This window comes from Struthio camelus, chromosome 18, assembly GCF_040807025.1.
Source record: "Struthio camelus isolate bStrCam1 chromosome 18, bStrCam1.hap1, whole genome shotgun sequence".
NCBI classification, from domain to species: domain Eukaryota; kingdom Metazoa; phylum Chordata; class Aves; order Struthioniformes; family Struthionidae; genus Struthio; species Struthio camelus.
Genome location: NC_090959.1, coordinates 17,897,085 through 17,917,789, shown reverse-complemented (window position 1 = coordinate 17,917,789; position 20,705 = coordinate 17,897,085). Strand labels below are relative to the sequence as shown.

The 20,705-nt window shown below is 56.8% G+C and overlaps 2 protein-coding genes across 4 annotated transcripts; both read left to right on the top strand.

Annotated features, from left to right (window-relative positions):
• On the top strand, positions 1-8,124 carry ZGPAT (zinc finger CCCH-type and G-patch domain containing). 2 transcript variants are annotated; one of them, XM_068912987.1, is made up of 7 exons: positions 1-135; positions 321-1,121; positions 1,886-2,019; positions 2,786-2,944; positions 3,953-4,084; positions 4,935-5,352; positions 5,839-8,124. In XM_068912987.1, exons 2-7 carry the CDS (start codon positions 478-480, stop codon positions 5,975-5,977), a joined length of 1,626 nt encoding a protein of 541 aa, XP_068769088.1. In that variant the 5' UTR covers positions 1-135; positions 321-477; the 3' UTR covers positions 5,978-8,124. The 2 variants fall into 2 exon arrangements, with proteins under 2 accessions (XP_068769088.1, XP_068769089.1); XM_068912988.1 differs by having other exon boundaries at positions 70-135; positions 441-1,121.
• Positions 8,125-8,248: 124 nt separating this feature from the next.
• Positions 8,249-18,672, top strand: LIME1 (Lck interacting transmembrane adaptor 1). Of its 2 annotated transcripts, XM_068912989.1 has the most exons (8): positions 8,249-8,577; positions 10,950-11,212; positions 11,841-11,977; positions 14,003-14,157; positions 14,350-14,401; positions 14,490-14,577; positions 14,708-15,099; positions 15,247-18,672. In XM_068912989.1, exons 4-8 carry the CDS (start codon positions 14,039-14,041, stop codon positions 15,586-15,588), a joined length of 993 nt encoding a protein of 330 aa, XP_068769090.1. In that variant the 5' UTR covers positions 8,249-8,577; positions 10,950-11,212; positions 11,841-11,977; positions 14,003-14,038; the 3' UTR covers positions 15,589-18,672. The 2 variants fall into 2 exon arrangements, with proteins under 2 accessions (XP_068769090.1, XP_068769091.1); XM_068912990.1 differs by lacking the exons at positions 10,950-11,212; positions 11,841-11,977.
• Positions 18,673-20,705: the final 2,033 nt, after the last annotated feature.

Here is a 20,705-nt window from a genome sequence, read left to right as displayed (position 1 = left end):
GGCGCGGTAGGGGAAGTCTCCTAGCCGAAACGGCGTAACGCGTCGGCTAGAGGGGCCGGAAGTGGGGTGGCGTGGAGGACCGGAAGTCGGCGGGGTGTCATGGCGGTGCCCCGGGAGGAAGGGGAGAGCTGGGGGGTGAGTGAGGCGGGCGGGCGGGCGGCCGGCCGGGGCCGGCGGCGGGCGGCGGGCGGCGGTGGCGGCGCTGATGGCCGTGGCTCTGGGCCAGCGCTGAGCGCCCGGGCCGGGCTGACCCGGGCCAGGCGCCCTTGCCGCAGGGCGGCGGCCGGCGGTAACGCGCCGTTCAATGTCCCTCGCTGCAGGCGCCTCGTCGGGCCTCCTCAGGGGGAAGCAGCAGGACGGCGGGCTAGGCGGTGGCGGCTGCGGACGAAGACCTGCTGATCGCTTTACGTGACCTGCTTGAATGTGTTCTGCGTTCCCAGAAAGGACACGGTTAGAGACGCCTTCGTTGTGCTGATAATGGACGAGGAGAGTCTGGAGGCAGCCATTCACACCTACAGCGCCCAGCTGCAGCAAGTAGAGCTGGCCTTAGGGGCCGGCCTCGACCCGTCCCAGCAAACGGACTTGGTTCAGTTGCAGGAAGACTTAAAGCAGCTGATAGAGCTGACTGAATCTAGCCTGGTGTCTATTAAAAAAAGCAAACTTCTTGCAACCTTAGATACAAACGCATCCTCCTCCTCTCCTGCAGGTCCCCTAGAGCAGGAGGCCAACCTAGACAGCTCTGCCCAAGATGAGGAATATGCTGCTTTTAAGGAAGCCATTGGTGAGCTTGGAACTGAGGACAAACCTTCAGCTGCTGATCATGAGATATCATCAAAGAGAGATGAAGAAACTGATGAGAAAAGTGAATCTAAGTACAGTGAAGAGGAGGATGAGTCTGACAGAGAGGAAGAGGAGGAGGAATTGAGTGGGATGAAGGTTAAAGCCCCGTACTACAGTGCTTGGGGGACCCTGGAGTACCATAATGCCATGATTGTGGGCACAGAATACTTAGAAGATGGCAGTGCAGGAGTCAGAGTTCTGTATCTCTATCCAACTCACAAGTCTTTGAAGCCGTGTCCATTCTTCTTGGATGACAAGTGCAGATTTAAAGAGAACTGTCGGTAAAAAAGGGATGGGAGGGAGTTTGTGGCCTTCTTGTTGCTAAAGGCCTTGGCATGCAAGGGAAGAGACTGCTCTAAAAGTGCTGTGTTTGGCTTTTGTACTAGATGGAATTTTGCCAAATATATGTAATTTTTTCTGTTTTTAAAATATGACGTGGTAAATTGGCATCAAACAGTTTGACTGCTTTCTTCAGGTAACGCAGAGGTGAAATGGAAATTCCCATGACAAAATGCAGATGTTTTACCTACTCCATTGCGTAGCTAAACTAATAATTGATTAAGATGTTAAAAAAAGAAAAGTTAGTCTGTAGATAGCACATACATACAGGTTACAGAGAGAAATTGTGGTGTCTCCATCTTAGGAGATTTTCAAAACTTAACTAGATAAGGCCCTGAGCAACCTGATCTGTCAATGAGGCCAGTCCTGCTTCAAGCACTTCCAGTGTGGACTAGAGACCTACGTTTCTGTGTGATCCTCTTTATCGAAGGATCTGTGAAATTTTTTACTGGGTACATCACTAGCAAAAAAAGCTTAATGCTCTGGGATAGAATGCGTTGTCAGATGGCACAAATAATATCTTTAAGATGAAAACTGAAGACTGTCTTGTGTAGTCGAAATAGCGTGTGATAAGACTTTGATAATTATCAGCGAAGATTCAGTAGTGCTGATAACTTGTCACATTTTCTTTCGTGAGGGAAGGAATTTTTATTTAAACCCTTTTCAAGTGGTGTGGATATAGTTCTTCTTTCACCGTTCCTGGCAGGTTTTCTCACGGGCAAGTGGTGTCTGTGGAAGAGCTTCAGCCGTTTCAGGAGCCCGATCTGAGCACTCTGGAGGTGGGCTCGGCCTGCCTGGCAAAACACAGTGATGGAATATGGTATACTGCAAAAATAACTGGTGAGTCTTGTTTTAGTGTGTTTTGCCAGGCTGCTGCATGGAGGATGAACACGGACACTTCAGTGAAATAAAAAAGTTGATTGTTTTGGTTGATGATAGAAAAAAGCTGACCAGGTTTTTACATGCCTAAACTGAACGTTTTGAAATAGCTGAGGAAAATATTCTGAGTTTTGTAGGGCTTGGGATGGGAAGAGGCTAGAAAACAGGAGAACATTAGACAAGAAGGCAACCCAGGAGCAGGAATGTGAGGTTAAAAAAAACTTCGTAGTCATTAGCTGAACTGGTAGGGGAGAGACAGGTATTGCAGGAACTTGCATGAATACTGGAATTGCAATAATCTGTTCTTGTTTAAAGAAAAGCCAGGGGAGCTGGCCTTGCCTGTCAGTTGCTGATACAGGCTCCTCTGTGTCCTGGACAGGGTAGGGGTTTATTCCCGCTTTCCTGCTTTCTTTGACTGTTGCTAGGTCTGAAGGAACAAATCTGCCTTCTCTTTAATTCAATTTCTCAGCAGCCCATCTTTCATCACTTTTAGAAATAGACCTCTAAGTATCAACACAGAAACTGGAAATAGCTCTTCATTGCAGCATATAATTCTCCCTTCTAGACCGAAATCTCAAGCAAAAAAGAATTCAGAGGTTTTTTTTTTTAAACACATGTTCCCTGGGCCTTCCTCCTCTCCCACTGAAGGTAACTGTTCTGTAGAAAGCCCTCTTACCCGTTGCGTATTGCACACTTGAACTCCTGTCCATTGCTTTTCCTTCTGTAGATATCGACAGTGGCTACTACACTGTGAAGTTTGATTCCCTGCTGCTAAAGGAAGCCGTTGTAGAAGGAGATGGTATCATTCCTCCATTACGAAGTGAAGATGGCGCCTCCTCTGTTGAATCTGATGAAGACAGTGTTGATGATTCTGGCTACGCTAAAGGTAGAGAGTGGGGAGGGCCTAAGCAAAAACGGCCTGTGATCTAGGCTACCTCCTCTCTGGGACCTAATGAGTTACTCTCTTGGCTTGCGGCTTTCATCACAAGTGTCTCATTTCTGATGAAGGAGTAGATAATCTTTTTATATGTTGCTGGAAGATAGCAGAGAACATTACATATCTGTTATGTTACAATTGCTAATTACAGTCTTTGTTTTATGCGAATTACTTTCTTGGGCTAATGAAGGTTGGAGGTGTCTATGAGAACTCCTAACAAATGAAAGTAGAGGGTGTAACTTACAGGTGGGTTCCAAGCTGTGAGTGTGAGGGTGTGGGGGTTTTTTTTGTTTGTTTGTTTTTTTTTTGTTTTTTGTTAATGCGACTGGCTGGGTTGAACTCATAAATAAAACGGAAGACTTCCTAGTCTCTCTGAGAACTTCATGTAGCTCCATGACACTAGAATACAAGATCTCAGTAACTGCGAGTGTTTGGTCCTCCCAGTGCCTTGGTGAGGTAGGAGTAATAGCCCTGCCCTGTTTTACTGTCGAAAGCTGGCACAAAGGGAGCCCAAGTAACTTCTTCAAGATTATACAGGCAGCACTCTCCCTGTGCTAGTGCCCCAGTTACTTCACAGGGACAAAGTTGTGTCCTAGAGCTCTTTAAATTTAGCCTAATAATGATGATTGGATGCTAATAATACAAAATTAGCATAGTTGCCTGGAGGAGCCTCATACTAGGGAAGTGAGTTGGAGGTGCGGAATGATGGAGACTCAATGCCGAATTCTGCCCTGGTGGGGTATGGCACTCTTGTGTGATCATCCCAGGAGTAGGGAAAAGAAGCATAAAAACTTCTGGATTGTTCCCTGTGGAACTATAAGATCATATGTGCATTGCCTTGTGAGTGGTTTTCGTGTTGTGTGGGCCTCCCCTACAAAAGTTCTACCCCTACAAAACTGCTGTATAAAACCTTCAGTTTTGTTCATGTTTCACTGATCTCTCTCTTCTGTGCCACAGTGATAGATTCAGGCGTCCCAGAGAATGGGGAATGGACTCCAGCTTGCAGTTCCTCTTTTGGTGGTTGGGAAGCCCATACTCGTGGCATTGGCTCCAAACTGCTTGCTCAGATGGGATACGAATTTGGAAAAGGTAAGGGGAGAAGGTGATCCCCGTGGTGTGAGGGCTTGAGTGCATATGCCTACTTTGTAAGCTTAGTCTCATGATGGATCCCCGGAGCTGGTTACAAAGAGTAACGTTTTGCATGAGGCTAAAACCCCTTTGCTGAAGGGCCTGTTAGATAAGGCTCAGACTGTGATGAATCACACCTATGTGGAAGTGTTAGAAAGTGAGAAGGGATATTTCATCTAAGTACAGGCACTTGTATGCGCCAATGCCTGTATGGTAATAGCAAAAATTAGAGGCGTTTAGAACCATGGTCAAGCTCATGATTAAAGCTATGAGAACTGTTGTATGAGATGTTCAAAGGCTTTAGGTAGAAGGGAACTGATCTATGAAGCTTCCGATGCCTATTTACAAGTATCTTCTGGCTCTAGACACAGACTTCAAAGCCTGCTGAACTAGCTTCTTACTCTACAAGTTGTACTGAGCCTTGGGGGTTTTAGGAGGCTAGTCTGCTACTTGCATTTGTCCCTAGATCTTCCGGAGGAACCAAACCAGTTTTAAGGAGAACCTGGCTTACGAAGCTGAGAATGTGAAGCTGAACCTAGTTTCATACAAACTAGCTTGACAGATGGTCCTGGGCTTTTTATCACTTACCTTCTACTGCAGAAAGCTCCTGTCGTAGCATCCCTCACAAATGTGTGTGGCCCTTGCTGCCCCCCTTAACTTTGATGGTAGTTAAGACTTTGTATCTCAAAAGCCTAATTGCTTATTCTAAGGTTGTGACTGTCAGTTCTAGTTTGTGGCGAGAGATGATTTGGGAAGGGGATGTCCTTGTGATAATGGCTTGGTGTCTCTCCTCACGGCTTCGCCTCCTCAGGTTTAGGGAAGAATTCTGAGGGACGAGTGGAGCCAGTGCAGGCGGTAGTGCTTCCTCGAGGGAAGTCCCTTGACCAGTGTGCTGAGGTGCTTCAGAAGAAGAAACAGGGGAAGCTGGACCCAGGCAAACCGAGGAAGTGCCGAGGAAAGGGAAACAGCGCTAGCCAGTCTCCTGCGGGCAGCCGTAAACCTCCCCGCAACGTGTTTGACTTTTTGAATGAGAAACTGCGGGGGAAGAGCACTGGAGAGAAGGCTGGAGGGACAGTATTGCCAGAGAGGAACAGCAAAGAGATCTACCATGCTAGCAAAAGCACCAAGAAGGCCCTGAGCGTCCGCCTCTTCCAAACAATGGAGAAGATTGAACAAACGCAGAAGGATATCAGAGGAATCCAGCAGGCCCTGGCACGCAACATTGGACGGTAGGAAAAAATCGTCTTTGGTGCTGCAGGATGAACTGATCGTTCTTGGCCCTTCTGGGAAGGGATGGGCTTCAAATCAGGTGTCGCAGGAACAGATGACACGCGCTTGGATGAGACATAAGGGGAAGCAGAGGACAGAGCCTTTAATGTGCTCTTCAGACCAGCTTGGTCACTAGCATATTTGTTGTGGTAATGGCTTGGTCATCCTTTGGGCAGAATTCAAACTGTGGGAGAGAGGAGCTTTTTAAGGAAAGGTACTGGAGTCCTTTCTTTCCCATGCCCACCTCCACAGTGTTGCTGTTGAGCGTCGCAGGAAGACCTGTGTGTTTTCTAGCTCAGATTGTGCTGAGCATCAGGTACTTCCTGGCTTTCAGCACTTCACTAGCACTAATCCCACAGGAAAGGGGGGGGGGCCCTCCTGGGATGATGGCAGGCCTTTGCTCTCGGCACGCAGGATGATATTGTTATAATGCCTTTTACTTTCAGGCACAGCATTGCTACAGCTCAGCTGGAGGAGAAATTGGCTAATGCTCACAAACAGCTGGGGCAGCTGCAGGCCCAGGAAGCCAGTCTGCAGCGGGAGCAGAAGAAAGCAGACACACACAAAAAAATGACTGAGTTCTAGTCTCTCTCAGGAAGGCGTTGAACTGCAGTGATCGTCCTTCGAGCCAGGCCCCGTGCTCACAGCCTCAGAGCCTGCGTGAGCCGTCCCACTCCTCTGGGCCTCAGTCTGTCCAGCTTGAAATCTCGGCTGAAAAGCAGCAGTTTCCAAAACTAGATGCTACTGAGCTGAGCTCTCCTGGGATGGGGAAGAGTATACGACTGTCCAGTCCTGAAAGCATTCAGTAAGCCTGAGCCTCGTATAAGGACTGGCTGCAAGAAATATGATTCCCTTCTCTCTTGCACACCTCTTTCCTCCGTTATCACTGCGGTAGTGCCTCTGTTCAGAGTCTGTACTTACTTGGGTGATAACGTTGCTGACTGTGAACCAGCTGAGGAGGGGCTTTGAAAGCCCCACATCCTGCCATCAACTGTGGCTTGTGTTTGCAGCAGCCAACGGAGCACACACAAGTGGGGGCAGGGTCCCAAGCACGTTCTGGCAGAGCAGAAAAGGCATGTACTAGTGCCGCCAGGTGAAAACAACAACGGCATATTTCTTCAGTTGCACTCTCCCATCCATTCTTTGCTTTGGGATTTCTATGAGGTCTCAGTTATGTTAAGAGTAGTTCCTTGCAGCCGCAGTATAATGAATAGACAGAAAACTGGCACCTTGGAGGTGGGTGCTAGCAGTCTCAAGCAACATATTTCTTCAGTCTGACTGGAAGAGTATCCCTAGGCCACGTTATGACCAAACCCCTTGATTTGGCATGGAAAGTTGCATCACTCCACATGTAGCATGCCAGAACTGGGGGAATAAGACAGCAGAGGAGCAGATTCTCAAACCTTCTAGCTAGGAAGAACTCTTTGAGGAACCTTGTGCTTCTGCCATCATTACTTGCGTTTTTCTGTCCTAGGTGGCTCGTTGAACACAGGTTCTTTTTACATTGAAAATCTCGGGACCCAGTCCTGGGTCAGACTGGGCCTTGGATGAGTACAAAGCTCAGGAGGTCTGTATGCGCTGAGCATGCAGCCCTGACTGTGGAAGAGCTTCAGGCTGTGCTGGAGGCAGGCCAAGCAAGCAAAGTGCCCTTCCCTGCAACATGAGCAGTCCTTCTCAGACAGGAAGGATAACTTCTCCCCTAGGTTATAGTCTGTATTGATGGCAGCCAGCCTTTGTCCCAGAGGAGGAGGTGGTTCCATCAGACTCTGTTTCTGGTGGTACTTGTGCATTGGAATTGTTTTTTTTTTCTTTGTTAGTAATTTCATGCCAGTATCTTAAGGATGCATTTTTTTCTTCAGTTGAAAAAAATCAGTTTCCTTTTGTTTTGTGAGTCATTTTTCTAATGAAAAGTTTTACTCTTTTCATGCTACTCTTTTTTATCTATTTCTAAGAAAATTAAAAAGCTGTCAGTCTGGGCAGGGCTTCCCCTGCATGCAAGGGCCAAGCCTGTGTGATGCACTGCCAAGCTAACTAGAAAATCTAAGGCTGAAGGAGATACGATCAGAGCTGTTAAGTCATGTGTGGTTTAGCATTACTGCAGACACACACAGCTCAGAAAGCATAGAGCAACAGTGAAATTAAGCAAGATAAATGTCTTCAAGAAGTCTGTTAGAGTGACTCTTTCCACCTGGAAAGCGCTTGGATTCTGCTATGTTGGGCACCAAAGTTCCAGCTCCACGGTAGATGTAAAAGGTGACGTGGACTGCCTTGAGCATATCAGCATCCATCAGTTTCTAACTAAACTGGCCATACCCTTTTAATTGTTCTGAATTCATGTTCTCCACGCACTGGGTTTAACTCGAGGGTTTAACAATGGTTATTCAGTGCCCTTCCCTCCCAAGTAACTGTTCGTTTCCCATGCTCGAGTGTTGAGTGATGACAAGGATTAATGTGCCCAACATAGCGTGGGTGCTTGCCGAAGTGGCCCGTGACTGGTGAGCCGAGTTGGGTAGAGAAATCTTTTAGTTTCGCTTTGTGCTCTCGCGCTACTTAACGTGTCTTTTTTACTTTGTAATAATTGGGCATATTAGTCCTATGTCCTGGCTAAGTTGCATTTTGACCATTCCTTGAATTTTCCACAGCTTCAGTTGTCAAACTTCCTATTCAAATGGCTGCTGCACCCTGCCCAAGATAGTTTATTCCCCTGGTGAATAAAGTCTTTTTTTTCTCTATGTTTGTAAGGCACTGATCATTTGAAAGGTAATGATTATGGCAACCCATTCTTTCGGCTAGACAGCTGGCACTAAAACCAGCTCTGTCAGAAAGGGAAAGCGGCAGAGGGTGCTGTTGTGCGCTGGGTGCCTGCAGAGCCCGTTTGCAGCGCTGCCTGCACAGCCAAGGCGGGGAGAAACCCAGCCTACCGTTGGGTGAAGCCACCGCCTCTGCACGCCAGGAAGCGAGCTGTGGTATCGTGCTGCGTGGTATCAGCTCAGAGTTGTCTGCTCCAGATCAGCCAAAGGAAGAGTGGGAGAGCTCAGATCAAGATGGTTGAAAAGCTCTGCAACCCCTAATCAGGAATAACTCTGCTGGATAAAAGAAGCTGAGTTCTCCAGGTTGACTGGCAAGGAAGAGAGTAGGATTGGATTGCTGTTCTTCACGCTCACCGGCTTTTGAGTTTCTGCAAAGTAAGTGGTGTTGGCTTTCTTGTCTGGCTAACTTGGGTATATTCAACGAAACTAGGAGTTGAAAATTCTTAAACGTTCCGTATAGAATTTGCAGCAATGTCAGAGATGCTGTTGCAACTAGCTAGACTGGAAGGGCAGGATTCCTTCTCTTTAGCACTCCAGTGTCGAAGCATCAGCTAGTTTGTTTAACAGACTTTCGGTCAGCAGCAAGGAGGTCTGTAAGCGCGGTGCAATTTAATGGTTGGTCACTCTAGAAGTACCTAGGCTTCGAAAGGAGGAAAAGGCCCTTGAACTTGGCTGGGATCGCGTGGTTTGAACCTAGAAGTTGAGTGGGAACTGATTACTTTTTTGGGTGAATTAACTGTTGAGTTCACAGGTGTGGGACACTGTTCTGCCCTTTACCCTAAAAAAAAAAAAAGTGATTTGGGGGGGAACTAGATTTTTTGCTTGCTTATGAAACAGCTCTTATATAAAGGCTGAACTTCTGACCACGCTGCTTGCTGCAGGTGGGGAGTCTGCGGAGGCTTGAGAGAGTGTGGTCTTTGAAACATTGTCTTTTGGAGACCTGAAATTGCGTATAACTACTGATTTTGTGGCAAGAAAACCAGCTGTGGTAGGCAGGTGATTCTAGGTGGGAGAGGAAACACATCTCCTTAATGCCCTCGTACCTTATTTTGGAACCTGGCTTCCTATAAATGCAGCACTGAGGTCTCATCAGAGCTTGTCCTGCTGTGTGTGGCTCATCTGCAGAAAACCTGTCCTGCAGTTTCTGAGCTAGCGCTTAGAAGTGCTTTTTTTTTTTTTTTTTTTTTGCCAAAGTGAGTCTGTTTCCAGCAAATACAGAAGGGTGCAGAGAAAGAAAAGGGCTGAAACAATTTCAGCCTCAATCAAAGCCACATGGTATGAACAGAAGAGTCACTTAAAGTCTTAAAACCTTAAGGTAAATTTTCTATAAAAGCCAGTCCAGCCCATGAGTAGCAATCAGGACCATAATTAGAAGCGTTCCAAGTTTTGTGACATTTGGGACACATTTGGGCTTCAGAAATGTAGTTGGCCTTTTATAAATTGAACAACCCAAAAGGAGATCAACCGTGAAATCTGTCCCTCCCTTGTTCCTGCTGCTGAAATGCAAGTGAAGTGAAGGAGATCTTGTGCCTGCCCCATGTTGGAAATATTTTTAAGATTTAGCAATTACATCCCATGATTTAGGGCAGAGTACACGTTGTTGACATAACTGCTACGGGGCTTTCACTTTTTGTGCCTGAAAAAAACCCGTCTGCTTCTGGAGCCTTTTCTTCAGTAGAACTCCCCAGGGTGCCCGAGCCTGTGTCAACTGCCACCTTGATCGCAGTTGCTGATGTAAATCAGCTTGTAATGTTTGTCCTGCTTCCCTGCAAATATATTTTTATTAGTTTCATGGACTTTTTTCTTGTTACCCTGCACTGAATAGTCTGTGCCGATTTATCGGTTTAGATGAACTGCAGGCCAGGCAGAACTGTTAGTGGCAGAACTTAATTTTACAGTGAATTTAATTTCATTGTCGTGAAGCCTAGCTGAGAAGTTTAAGCCTTTTGTCAGACGAGCTTTTTAAAGCCACAAAAAGCTCCTGAGTCGTAGAGTAACAAATCAGCTGTATTCGTGACGCTTGTGCTCAGGTATCGTGAAATGGAGTTGTTCCCTCGTTGGCGCGCTGTGGGTTGTGGGCCTACGTGTCGCACACTGCTGCAACTGCTGTCATCTTCAAAGGCGTCTCGGCTTGCAAAGCCAGCGCAGTATGAAATGCCACCTGCGGAGTCTCTTACCCTCGAGATTAGCCGCAGGACTTGGGGGTCACTAACTTTATTGGCAGGAAATTCATTTGCACATTTCAGAAAGTCTGTTTAAAACTTGATCTTGGAAATCATGTGACTTAGCTAAACTGGCTCAATCTTATCTGAGTGAATCTGAGCAAATTTAGTCAGGCACTGGATTTTCAAGTGTCAGGTCTCTCAAATTCAGGGTTCTCGGGCTAACAGAGCATTCTCTTTGCCTACCTGAAGCTTTCTGAAAGACTGCAGCTTACACGTCAGGCAGGAGAACTGGCCCTTTGTGCGACTGAAGCAGTCGTTTCTTCCTTATGCCAGTAGAGCAGTGCTAGTAGTTTCATTTGCGCTGGCTGGTCTCAGGGCACCGCTCTGTCTGTAGAACCAAGTGGAGCTGATACAAAGGTAGCTCAAGTTGAACACGCTGAAGAGCGTGCACCAACCGCTTTTGTAGGTGAAAAATCCAAGTGGGACCACTGCCCTCCTGCACCACCTTTGCGGAGGATCGGCAAAGTAGGTCAGAAGAATTTCTCTGCATTAATTTCAAGTCTCTTCATTCTCCAATCTTAGAAATTCAGGGATGGAAAATCCACGCCCCATGGGAGAAGCCGTCCCGGTGCATGCTTACCCCAGCGATAAAGGCTCGCGCTCCAATTTCGGTTTAACATCAGCGTCCAGCCATTGTATCTTGTTATCGTTTTGTCTGCTGACCTTCAGAGCCTGTTCTTCAGTTCTGCCCAGAGTATAGTTGCTTTGGCAGCCTGTGATCCTGTCACTCCAATAAGCTAAACGAGTTCGGCGAGGACTGTCTAAAATAACTGCTTGTACTGCGGGTAATCCATGTAATTAACGTATGCTCAGACAGAAAAGCGGGGTTGTCTAATTAAAGTGTTGTCAAAGAGAGAACCAAGTTCCCTTCCCAGCTCTGATCTAAGCCAGTCTGTCCAGCCGGGTTAGTCCCTTAAGCCTGTCTCAGTTTCCACATTGAAATAATTGCTCTCCAGGGGTTAAAGCTTCAGTCGGTGAAGTACCCGAAGGCGTGGGAAGTTCTCAGATAAAAGGGTGCCACAGGTGGGCAAAGGCTGGCCGATTATTTGGGTAAAGACATGCCAAGTGTGCTGGCGTGTGACATGAGATGCGTAGGAGAGAGGAGCAAGACAGGTCACTTGATGGACGAAACCTCCCCTGAGCTCCTCCTTCCTGAGGTGCTTTCCTCCTTGCAGTGCTGCGGCTCGGAGGAAGAGGAGCCCGGCTAGGGCTTTGTTTGCGGGTGTCTCCGTGTTAGTCCTCCCTTGCAGGGAGCTGACTCCGATTATGCAAAGGAGGCCCGTCAACGGGAGCCGGGCGAGGGAAGTCCCTGCCCTGTCTCACTGGGCCCTGGTTTAGCATACGAGGTTCGTGCGAGGTAGGTTGGGTCTGAAGCTGGTTTCCCAATGGAGTTCATCTGATCTTTGTGATCAGGATTAGGAGGATATGTAAGAGAGTGAGGAAGAGGCACAGGGCACGTGCCCTCAGCAGCGCTTGTGGACGTCATCCTGCTCCGACGTGCAAGCTCTGTCGGCCTTCTTGTCTGGATCTGTTACTACGTCTTCCTTGAGGTATGTTTTACTCCCGTGTTTGCCAGGCTGGAAACCACCTTGGTCTCTCCTCCTGTTGGCTGTGCAGGCATGGGAAACGCCTTGGTCCAAAGCTTTCCCCAAACTCTGGCGCACAGATCCCTAGTAATGCACCAGCCTTTTGGGGCAGTAGGGTCGGAGCAGCTGAACGCTGCCCTCCGGGCTGGCACGGGGCTGGGAGCAGCTGCTGCCGCCGTCCGGGCTCCACGGCAGCCGCGCTCCTCTGCACCCCGTGCCCTGGACTTGCTGCACCCGCGCCGGCTCCATGCGCCCTGCTGCAGCCAGGACCTGGCGCTCCCATCCTGCCAGCGTGGCCAGGACCATTTTAAAAAAGGGACCTGAAGCTGTTGTTGAGGCTCGTCTAGCAAGGGAAGGAGGCTGGAGACGCGGTGGGCGGCAGCTGCCTTCCCTGCGGCCGACAAGGGGGGGACGGGGGGGTCTGGTTCCTCCCTGAACCCCGTGCCCAGCCCCGGCTCTGGCAGGCCCCGAGAGGCAGCTTTCTGGGAGGGCGGCGCAGGCGCTTGCCGGCGTTTTGTGCCCGTCTCTCTCTGCATCGTCCTGCAGGTGGTTTGGCTGCGGGGCCGGGCTGCCCGCGGGCTCGGCCCGGGGCGGGCGCCCCGCTGGGGCGAAGCCCAGCGCCTCGGCTGCGCTTTCCCGCGCCCGATCGCCTCTGTCCGTGGGAAAAAATCAAAGGAGGGCAAGAGGGGCGGGTTTGGGCGAGGTGCGGCTTTCGCTTCGCGCCAAGCGGCTGAGACCTCAGACGCTTTCCGCTCTCGTGTCGCGGCGGGAGGGTGGCCCCGCCGCGGCCGACCTGGGGCCGGGACGGCGCGGAGGTGGAGTGGCGCGAGCGCGGTCCCGCTCGGGAGGAGACCGGCGGGACGAGCCGAGCGCGGGGCGCTGGCAGGGAAAGAGCCTTTCGGCAGGGGCTGCCATCCTTTAACCTGACGCCTCCGGCTCCGTCCCGGGCTGGAGAGCCCAGCGCGGGCTAGCCCGCGTCGTTCGGGTTGTTTTGGAGAGACCCTGGCTGCTGCTCGGGGGGAAGGTCCCGCGCGCGCGAGAGGAAGGGGCCGACGCCGCCATGCCGCAGCGGCTCGGAGCCTGCAGCCGCTCGGCTGCTCCCGCTGCACCACGGTGGGTGGCACGGCGGTGGGTGGCACGGCGCCTCGGCGAGGCCGTCTCGGGGCCACGGAGGGACTCGGCTTCCCGCGCCCAGGGTGATGCTCCTGGGAGCGGGGCGGCCGGCAGCCTCGCCTGCCCGGCGGCGCCCGACCCCGACCCAGCGCCGCGGCGGTGCCCTGCTCCCGCGGGAGAGCAGGAAGGGCGGCCGCAGGGTTGGCAGCGGCTGGGGCCGGGCTCAGCGCCGCGTGCCTCGGCCGGGAGCCCCCATCGCGGCCGGGGGCGCTGCCCTGGCGCAGCCGGGCTCGGCGGGGAGGGGGCGTCCCCGTGCGCGCCGCGGGGCCGGGCGGCGCGAGGCGGCGGCGAGGGCGAAGCTGGGCTCCGTTTCCTGGAAGCTGAGTCAGCCCTTTGCCCGTCCCCTCTGGGCCACCCAGACGGGTGCGGGGAACCCCGGCTGCGCCCCGCCGCGGGGACGGGGAGCCCGGCCGCGTGCTCTCGCCCTGGCGCCCCGAGAGGCCGCGCGTGGCCCCGGAGGACGCGTCCCGGCTTCTCCGTCCCCGCGCGGGCGGGTTTGGGTGTCCCCGAAGCTCTGCAGAGCATCCTCGGGGCCCTGGGCGGCTGCTTTGCACAGGCTCCATGGCACCGCGGGACCTTGAAGCCTTATTTATTTATTTATTTATTTTTTAAGAAATCTGAACTTTATCCTGGAGCTGCCGGGAGCTGAGCGCCCGCCGCCGGGCCTTTGCCGGAGGGAAGCAGCGACAGCCCGAAAACAAGGGCCGAGGCAAAAAACCCCTCCGGGGACTGGCGCTTCCAAGGACTGATTAGGTGACGGCTGCAAGACGGCGGCTGGGTCGAGCCCGGCGCCCGACCCTCCTTCTCTCTCCCCAGGGCTCGGCCCCGCGGCGCTCGCGAAGCGGCTCGCCCATGGCCGCGGCGCGCGGCGAGGGGCTGCCGGGGCCCCCGCTGCTGCCGCCGGCCGTCGCCCCCCTGGCCCTGCTCGGCGCCCTGGTCTACCTGGGCGCCCTGTGCGCCGCCTGCAGACGGTACGAGCCCCCCCGCTGCCGCCGCTGCTGCTACCCCGCTTGGTATCCCCGAGGGCTGAGGCTGCGGCCGGCACGCCGCTCCGCTGCCCCGGCCGCCCGCCCGCCCCGAGGGAGCCGGGTGCACGGAGCATCCCGGCGGCAGCCGCCGCCGAGGGTCCCGCTGCTCCGGCTCAGCCCCGCGTCTCCTTGCAGCAAGGGCCGGAAGAAGAAGGTGCCTCCGGACGCGGTGAAGCTAGTGGACAAGGTAAGGGGGCGCGGGGCAGGATCGGTCGGCGGGGGCGCTGAGCCGTCCGGCCGCCCGCCCGCCCCACGGCCCGCCTCTCCCGCCGCAGTCCCTGCTGAGACAGACGACGCTCCGCTCGCTCAGCAAATCGGACACGAAGCTGCACGAGCTGTCGCGGCTGAAGCCCAGGGACGAGGGTGAGTTGCCGTCGGGGGCGGCCGGCCCGGCGGGATGCCGGCCGCGCGTCTCCGTGCATCCCGGCCGGCGGGCACCGCCGCAGCCCCCAGCATCCCCCCCCCCCCGCCCCAAATCTGCCCTGTCGCGCAGGCCAGCGGCCGGCCAGCATGGATTTCTTCCACGGGCCGGGCGCCGGCCCCGACTCCCCGCACTGCTCCAGCGTCAGCATCCTCCCGCATCGGGAGCTGCCGCGCATCCCCGGCCCGCCGCCGCTGCCGCCCGCCGAGCAGACCTACTCCAACCTGCTGTTCGCCCCGCCGCGCCGCCCCGCGCCCGACGCCCTCTACGAGTGCCTGGCGGCGGGCGGCGAGGATGCTCCGGCCAGGGCCCCCGTGTCCTCGCTGCCGGCCGGCTCCGCCGACTACGCCTGCGTGCGCAAGGTGAAGGCGGCAGCGGCGGCGGAGCTGCGGGACGGGACCACCGCGGTGCCGGCTGGGCACCCGCACCGCCAGGACAACGCCGGCCACGCGCCCCGGGCGAAGGTAGGGGCTCGGCCGCTGCCCGGCTCCCGCCAGCCGGGGGGGCTCTCGCGGGAGCCGGGTCAGCTTTGGGGAGGAGGCTGGCGCGGCCGGCGCGACCCGAGTCCTGGTGATGGGCAGGGAGGCCCCGTAACCGCCCGCCTTTTGCAGGTGGAAGACATGTACTCGACTGTGTGCAAAGCCCCCGGGAAGAAGTGGCAGGAGGCGGCGGCGCCCCCGCGGGCCGCTCCCCCCCGCCCCGAGCAGGACGCCGCAGCCGCCCTCGAGCCCTGCTACGAGTCCATCGGCGCCAGCGCCCGCCGCAGCCCCGACCCCGACTACGAGGCCGTGGAGGCGGACTGGAAGAAACCGGCCAAAAGGGACGAGTCGGGGAAGCCGCGTCCCGCCGAGAACCTGTACGAAAGCGTCGGCGAAATGTGGGCCGGGGAAGGGCGGCGAGGCGCCGGCAGGACGGCGCCCAACGGGCTGCAGGTGCACGTCACCAGCCTCTAGCGCCGGGTCCGCCGGGGCCGGCCAGCGCGCACCCCAGGGGGCTGCAGCCCCCCGCGCCCACCTGTATTTTACATTCATCTTTGTCTCAGCTGCTTTGGCCCGTCCCCACCCGTGCGGCGCCGGCGCGCTGACCGGGATGCCCCGAAACGGGCAGTTTTTGCAGCCGGCGGGCCGCCTGCTCCGGGGCGGCCGCCCATCCCCGCGGCCTCGCTCGCCTCCGCCTCGGCCCCCTCCGTCCTCGCCGGCCGATGCCCGAAACGCTCCTCCTTGCAAAAGCCCCTCGGAAGCAGGATAACGAATGCGCTCGCAAACCGCCCCCCCACCCCGGACCCCGCGGCTCCCGCTACCGCTCTCCCCTCCGGAGCGCGAATTTGCCCTGAAAAGAAGGGGTTTCTTAAGGGAGGAGCGCGGGGCGCCCGGAGGGCTGCGTGCCGCCGAGCAGCCGGCTGGCGGAGCCCCAGGCCCCCCGGCCTCGCAGCACGGCGCCCGCGCCGCGCCGGCAGGAAGGAAGCCGGGCGCCTCTGCCCGCTCCGTCGAGGCAGCCGGCGAGGTTCAAACCGAAAACGAGCGCGCGGTGAAACGTCCCTCCGCCCCGCCGCCATCCGCGTGGGGCTCGCGTGGCCCCCGGGCCCAACCGCAGCCCTCGGCGCGCCCGCCGCTCCCCTGCCAGCCCCCCTGCCGGAAGGGGCCCGCGCCGGGCGCCCGCCGTGCCCCCTCGGCCCCAGCCCCGAGCAGCCTCCGAGGCCCTTTCGGAGCGGCATCCGCGTCCTGCGGTGATGGAGGGACCGCAGGGGGGGACGGACGGGCGGACGCGTGCCCGGCGCCCTGGCGGAGAGGAGAGCTCAGCAGCGGGACAGCCAAGAAAAATATGTCCCCAGCCTCCCCTTTGAGCCGGCCGGGAAGGTTAGGGAGCCCGGGAGCCGGGGGGGGACGGCGAGGCGGCTCGGCCCGGCCCGGGTCCCGCAGCGTCGGGCAGCCGCCCGGGAGGCCCCCGCTCCTGGCGGCCGGAGCCGCGGTCCTGGCTCGGGCCCCGCCACCGCCACGCTGGCCCGGAGCCGGGCTCCTCGTCGCCGTTCCCACAAGGGGGAGCGAGCGGGAGCCAGTGCTGCTGTGCAGTGCCGCACGCTGTACGGAGCTGCACGCTGTGCAGTGCTGCATGCTGTACAGAGCCGCACGCTGTACGGAGCTGCACGCTGTGCAGTGCTGCATGCTGTACAGAGCCACACGCTGTACGGAGCTGCACGCTGTGCAGTGCTGCACACTGTATGGACCTGCACGCTGTACAGAGCTGCATGCTGTACAGAGCCGTACGCTGTATGGAGCTGCACGCTGTGCAGTGCTGCATGCTGTACAGAGCCGTACGCTGTACGGAGCTGCACGCTGTGCAGTGCTGCACGCTGTATGGACCTGCACACTGTACAGAGCTGCATGCTGTACAGAGACACATGCTGTATGGAGCTGCACGCTGTACAGAGCTGCATGCTGTGCCATGCTGCACACTGTATGGAGCTACACGCTGTACAGAGCCACACACTGTACAGAGCTGCAGGCTGTGCAGTGCCCCACACTGTGCAGAGCTGCATGCTGTACAGAGCTGCAGGCTGTACAGTGCTACACACCATACAGAGCTGCACATTGTGCAGTGCTGCACACTGTACAGAGCTGCATGCTGTGCTGATGTGCACGCTGTGCAGTGCTATATGCTTTGTGGTGCTGCATGCTGTACAGAGCCGCACACTGCACAGAGCTGCACGCTGTATGGAGCTGCACACTGTATGGAGCTGCATGCTGTACGGGTCTGTCGCCATATGGACCAGCACACTGTATGGGTCTGTCCCCATATGGACCGGCACACTGTGCAGAGCTGCACGCTGTACAGAGCTGCACAATGCACGGCTCTGCAGGCTGTTTGGCTCTGTCCCCATACGGAGGTGCGTGTTGGGCAGCTCTGCCCCGTTCCGAGCTGCACGCTGCAGAGATCTGTTCTCGTAGGGACCGGCGTGCTGTACGGATCTGCCCCTCGCGGCGCCACACGCTGTACGGCCCTGGGCCCCGTATGCCTCTGCGCCCTGTACGACCCCGTAGCCCATACGGCTCTGCAACCCATACAGCTCCACACCCCCTACAGCACCATACCCAGTCTGCATCCCATATGGCCCCATACAGCCCCGTACCCCATACAGCCCCATACCCGTATGCCTCTGCACCCCTATGGCCAGCAGCAGCTGGGCAGCCCACGCCGGAGTCTCGCCCGCAGCTGGCCGGGCGGGCTGGGACCCCGGGCGCCGGGACCCCGCGAGGCCGAGGCCACGGGCTGCTGGCCAGCGGCGGCTGCAGGTGCAGGACGCCCGGCAGCACCGCCGGTTGTCCACGAGCCGGTGCTTTGCCATGGGCAGGGTGCGTTTCCCCCGCACCCGCTGTGGGTCCCCTGCCCAACAAAAGCCTCCCTGCGCCGTGCTCACGGTGCCCAGTCCCAGATCTGGGCACGCAGCAGGGACGGGCACCACGGGCAAAGGTGCCCGTTCCTGCTCCAAACCCCCTCAGGGTCCATGGGCTCGCTGCGGCCCGGCTGGAGCCTGCTCTGCCCCGGCGAGGGCACCGGGGTGCCGCCACAGGCACCTCCTGGCGAGCCGCAGGAGCTGGTAGAGCCACTCGCCATGCAGGATCTGGGAAATGCTGCGATGCCAGACTTGGGCCACCTGCGATGCAGGACCTGGGCCATGCTGCAAGGGAGGAGCTGGGCCACCCAGTTTTGCAGGACCTGGGCCACCCCAGGATGCCAGACCTGGGCCATGCTGCAATGCAGGACCTGGGCCACCCCACGATGCCAGACCTGGGCCACCCCAAGATTCAGGACCTGGGCCCTGCTGCGATGCAGGACCTGGGCCACCCCACGATGCACGATCTGGGCCATGCTGCGATGCAGGACCTGGGCCATCCCGCAGAGCCACCGTGGTGCATGAGGGCTTCCTGAGCCTCATGCAGTGGGCTGGTGGCACATGGCACTCTTGTGCAACACCGGGAGACGATGTTCGCGGGAGTTGCATAATATTTAAATTGATTAAAGAAGCCAGCTCAGCGTTTCAGTGTTAAAGATTAAACGAGATTGGGGGGGAGGACAGCTGCCAGCCAACACCCAGGTCTCCCTGCGATAAAGCCTAGACTTGTTACTCTGACAATAATTTCAAGGGGGGAGGAGAGGCGTTGCTGCTGCAGCCAATGGAGAGCTGCTCCGTCGTTAACTCCTTTTGGGTTGTGCTAATGAGGGCCGGGAGACGCCGCGGCCACCGGGCCCCGTTATAACGACCTTAAGGCTGGAAGACACAGGAGCGCGGCACAAAGTCCCTCCACCGAAGCGCGGCTGGCGGCCCCGGGCAGCGCGGGGCCGAACAGCGAGGGCCGCGGCCGGAGGGCACGTGAGCCGCCTGCCCGCGGGCGCCGCGCGCGGACGGGGCCACACGCGCGCAGCCGGCCGCCCGGGGGGAAAGGGGCCGCGGCCGTTGGCGGACAGGTGGGGAGGCCGGGCTGGGCTGCTGGTGCAGAGCCTGCCCGCCCCTGCCTCAGTTTCCCCACGAAACAGCAGCGGGATAACGAGGGCTGAGACGGAGAGCAGCCAAGAGAGATGGGGCCGGAGAGGCCCGGAGCTGGCAGAGCCCCAGCTCCTCCGTGGCCGGTGGCAGGGATGCTCCAGGGATGAAGGCTGCTCCGTCCGCACTCCTCCTCCTCCTGCTGGGTTTTCCGCAGCGCTCCAACGTGCAGCCTGCAGAGACAGTTCCCTTTTTCCCCGGCGGCTCTGGCCTCAATCCCTCCTGCCTGCCAGGACCGAGGTGACACCTGCAGCCTCCCCGGTGGCGGGGGGACAACAGGGGCAGGCGGCCCCGGCCCCTGAGCCACACTGGTGGCATTGTCCCACCAAAGACGGCAGGGGAGGCCCGAGCAGGTGACTCTGCAGGGCTGCTGGCCCCAGGCCCCACGTGGCCCCACCAGCAGCCGACATGTGGAAATGCCAACATCCCGAAACGCCCATGTCCCCAGGCCTGGTGCCGCTCACACTCTCTCCTGGCTTTTAGGCTGCGGGTTTGTAAATCAAGCAGCACCAGGGCTGGGCTGTCCTCGTGCCGGCACCCTTTGCTCCCGCCCAGCAGCTGCGGCACCGCTTCCTCCTGCGCGGCGGGACCGACCGGCCCTGCTTGCAGCGTGTCCCTGCGTCCTGCGGGAATGCGGCCCCAGGGACGTATTTTGCTGGCCGAGGGTCAGATGACAGGATGCGGATCGGGCGCCCGGCGTTGGCAGGGTGACAGCGCACCAGGGACGGACGGACCCGAGCTCTGCGCGCTCAGCAGATACCTGTGCCGGAGGAGAAGGGGAGAAGGAAACGGTTCTCCAGGCCGTTATTTGGGAACAGCCTTTCAGCACCGGCACCGTAGGCAAGGCCTCAGGGCTCAGGACGGCGGCGAAACCCTTATGCAGGGCACGGCAGCAGCAGCGGGCAGGAGCCGGACCGGGGGCTCCCGCGCAAGCGCTGCTCTGAGCTTGGCCCTCTTCGCTTGTGAGAAGCACGCATCTGCGTGACGATGGCGTGCTTTTATTGTCCTCCCCTTTTTTTTTTTTTTTTTTAAGAAATATGTCTGTTGAGTTAATACTACAACCAGTTCCATGGCCAAACAGCTCTGCTCTGCACCGGCCCGAAAAACACCCCTGTGCTGTACGGCTGCATCAATGTAGGGTACCTGCTGCCTGGGCCAGGGTCGGGCATTCCCTTCCCTTCTCCCGCATGCGCGACAGACCTGCTGGAAACACGTTCCCGCGAGGCACGGCAGCACCGGCAACATGAAAGGGGGCAAAAAGGGAGGAAATACCCCAAAAGGCAAGGCTGGCGCCAGTTCCCCTGGGCTTTGCAGGAAAACACTCACAGACTTCAGTGCTGCAGGCTCAAACCTAGGGACGGATCCCCCGGCACAGCCAGGGCAGCAGCCGCCGTCCTCGAATGCGGAGTTTCCCACCGTGGCTGGACGGCGATGCAGCTCCTGCTGGACGGAGCTTTATTATTTTTTTCCCCTCTCCTTTCTCCTTGCAAATCTTGAAGTACGAGGGTTAATCTCCCTCGGAGGCTACCC

What these genes read in the sequence shown, in the direction of transcription:
- ZGPAT (XM_068912987.1), top strand. Translation starts at nt 478, where the DNA reads ATGGACGAGGAGAGTCTGGAGGCAGCCATTCACACCTACAGCGCCCAG. An exon ending in AGATTTAAAGAGAACTGTCG is followed by an intron (nt 1,122 to 1,885) that starts GTAAAAAAGGGA and finishes CGTTCCTGGCAG; the next exon opens with GTTTTCTCACGGGCAAGTGG. An exon ending in TGATTCTGGCTACGCTAAAG is followed by an intron (nt 2,945 to 3,952) that starts GTAGAGAGTGGG and finishes TCTGTGCCACAG; the next exon opens with TGATAGATTCAGGCGTCCCA.
- LIME1 (XM_068912990.1), top strand. Translation starts at nt 14,039, where the DNA reads ATGGCCGCGGCGCGCGGCGAGGGGCTGCCGGGGCCCCCGCTGCTGCCG. An exon ending in CTGTGCGCCGCCTGCAGACG is followed by an intron (nt 14,158 to 14,349) that starts GTACGAGCCCCC and finishes GTCTCCTTGCAG; the next exon opens with CAAGGGCCGGAAGAAGAAGG. An exon ending in CGGTGAAGCTAGTGGACAAG is followed by an intron (nt 14,402 to 14,489) that starts GTAAGGGGGCGC and finishes CTCCCGCCGCAG; the next exon opens with TCCCTGCTGAGACAGACGAC.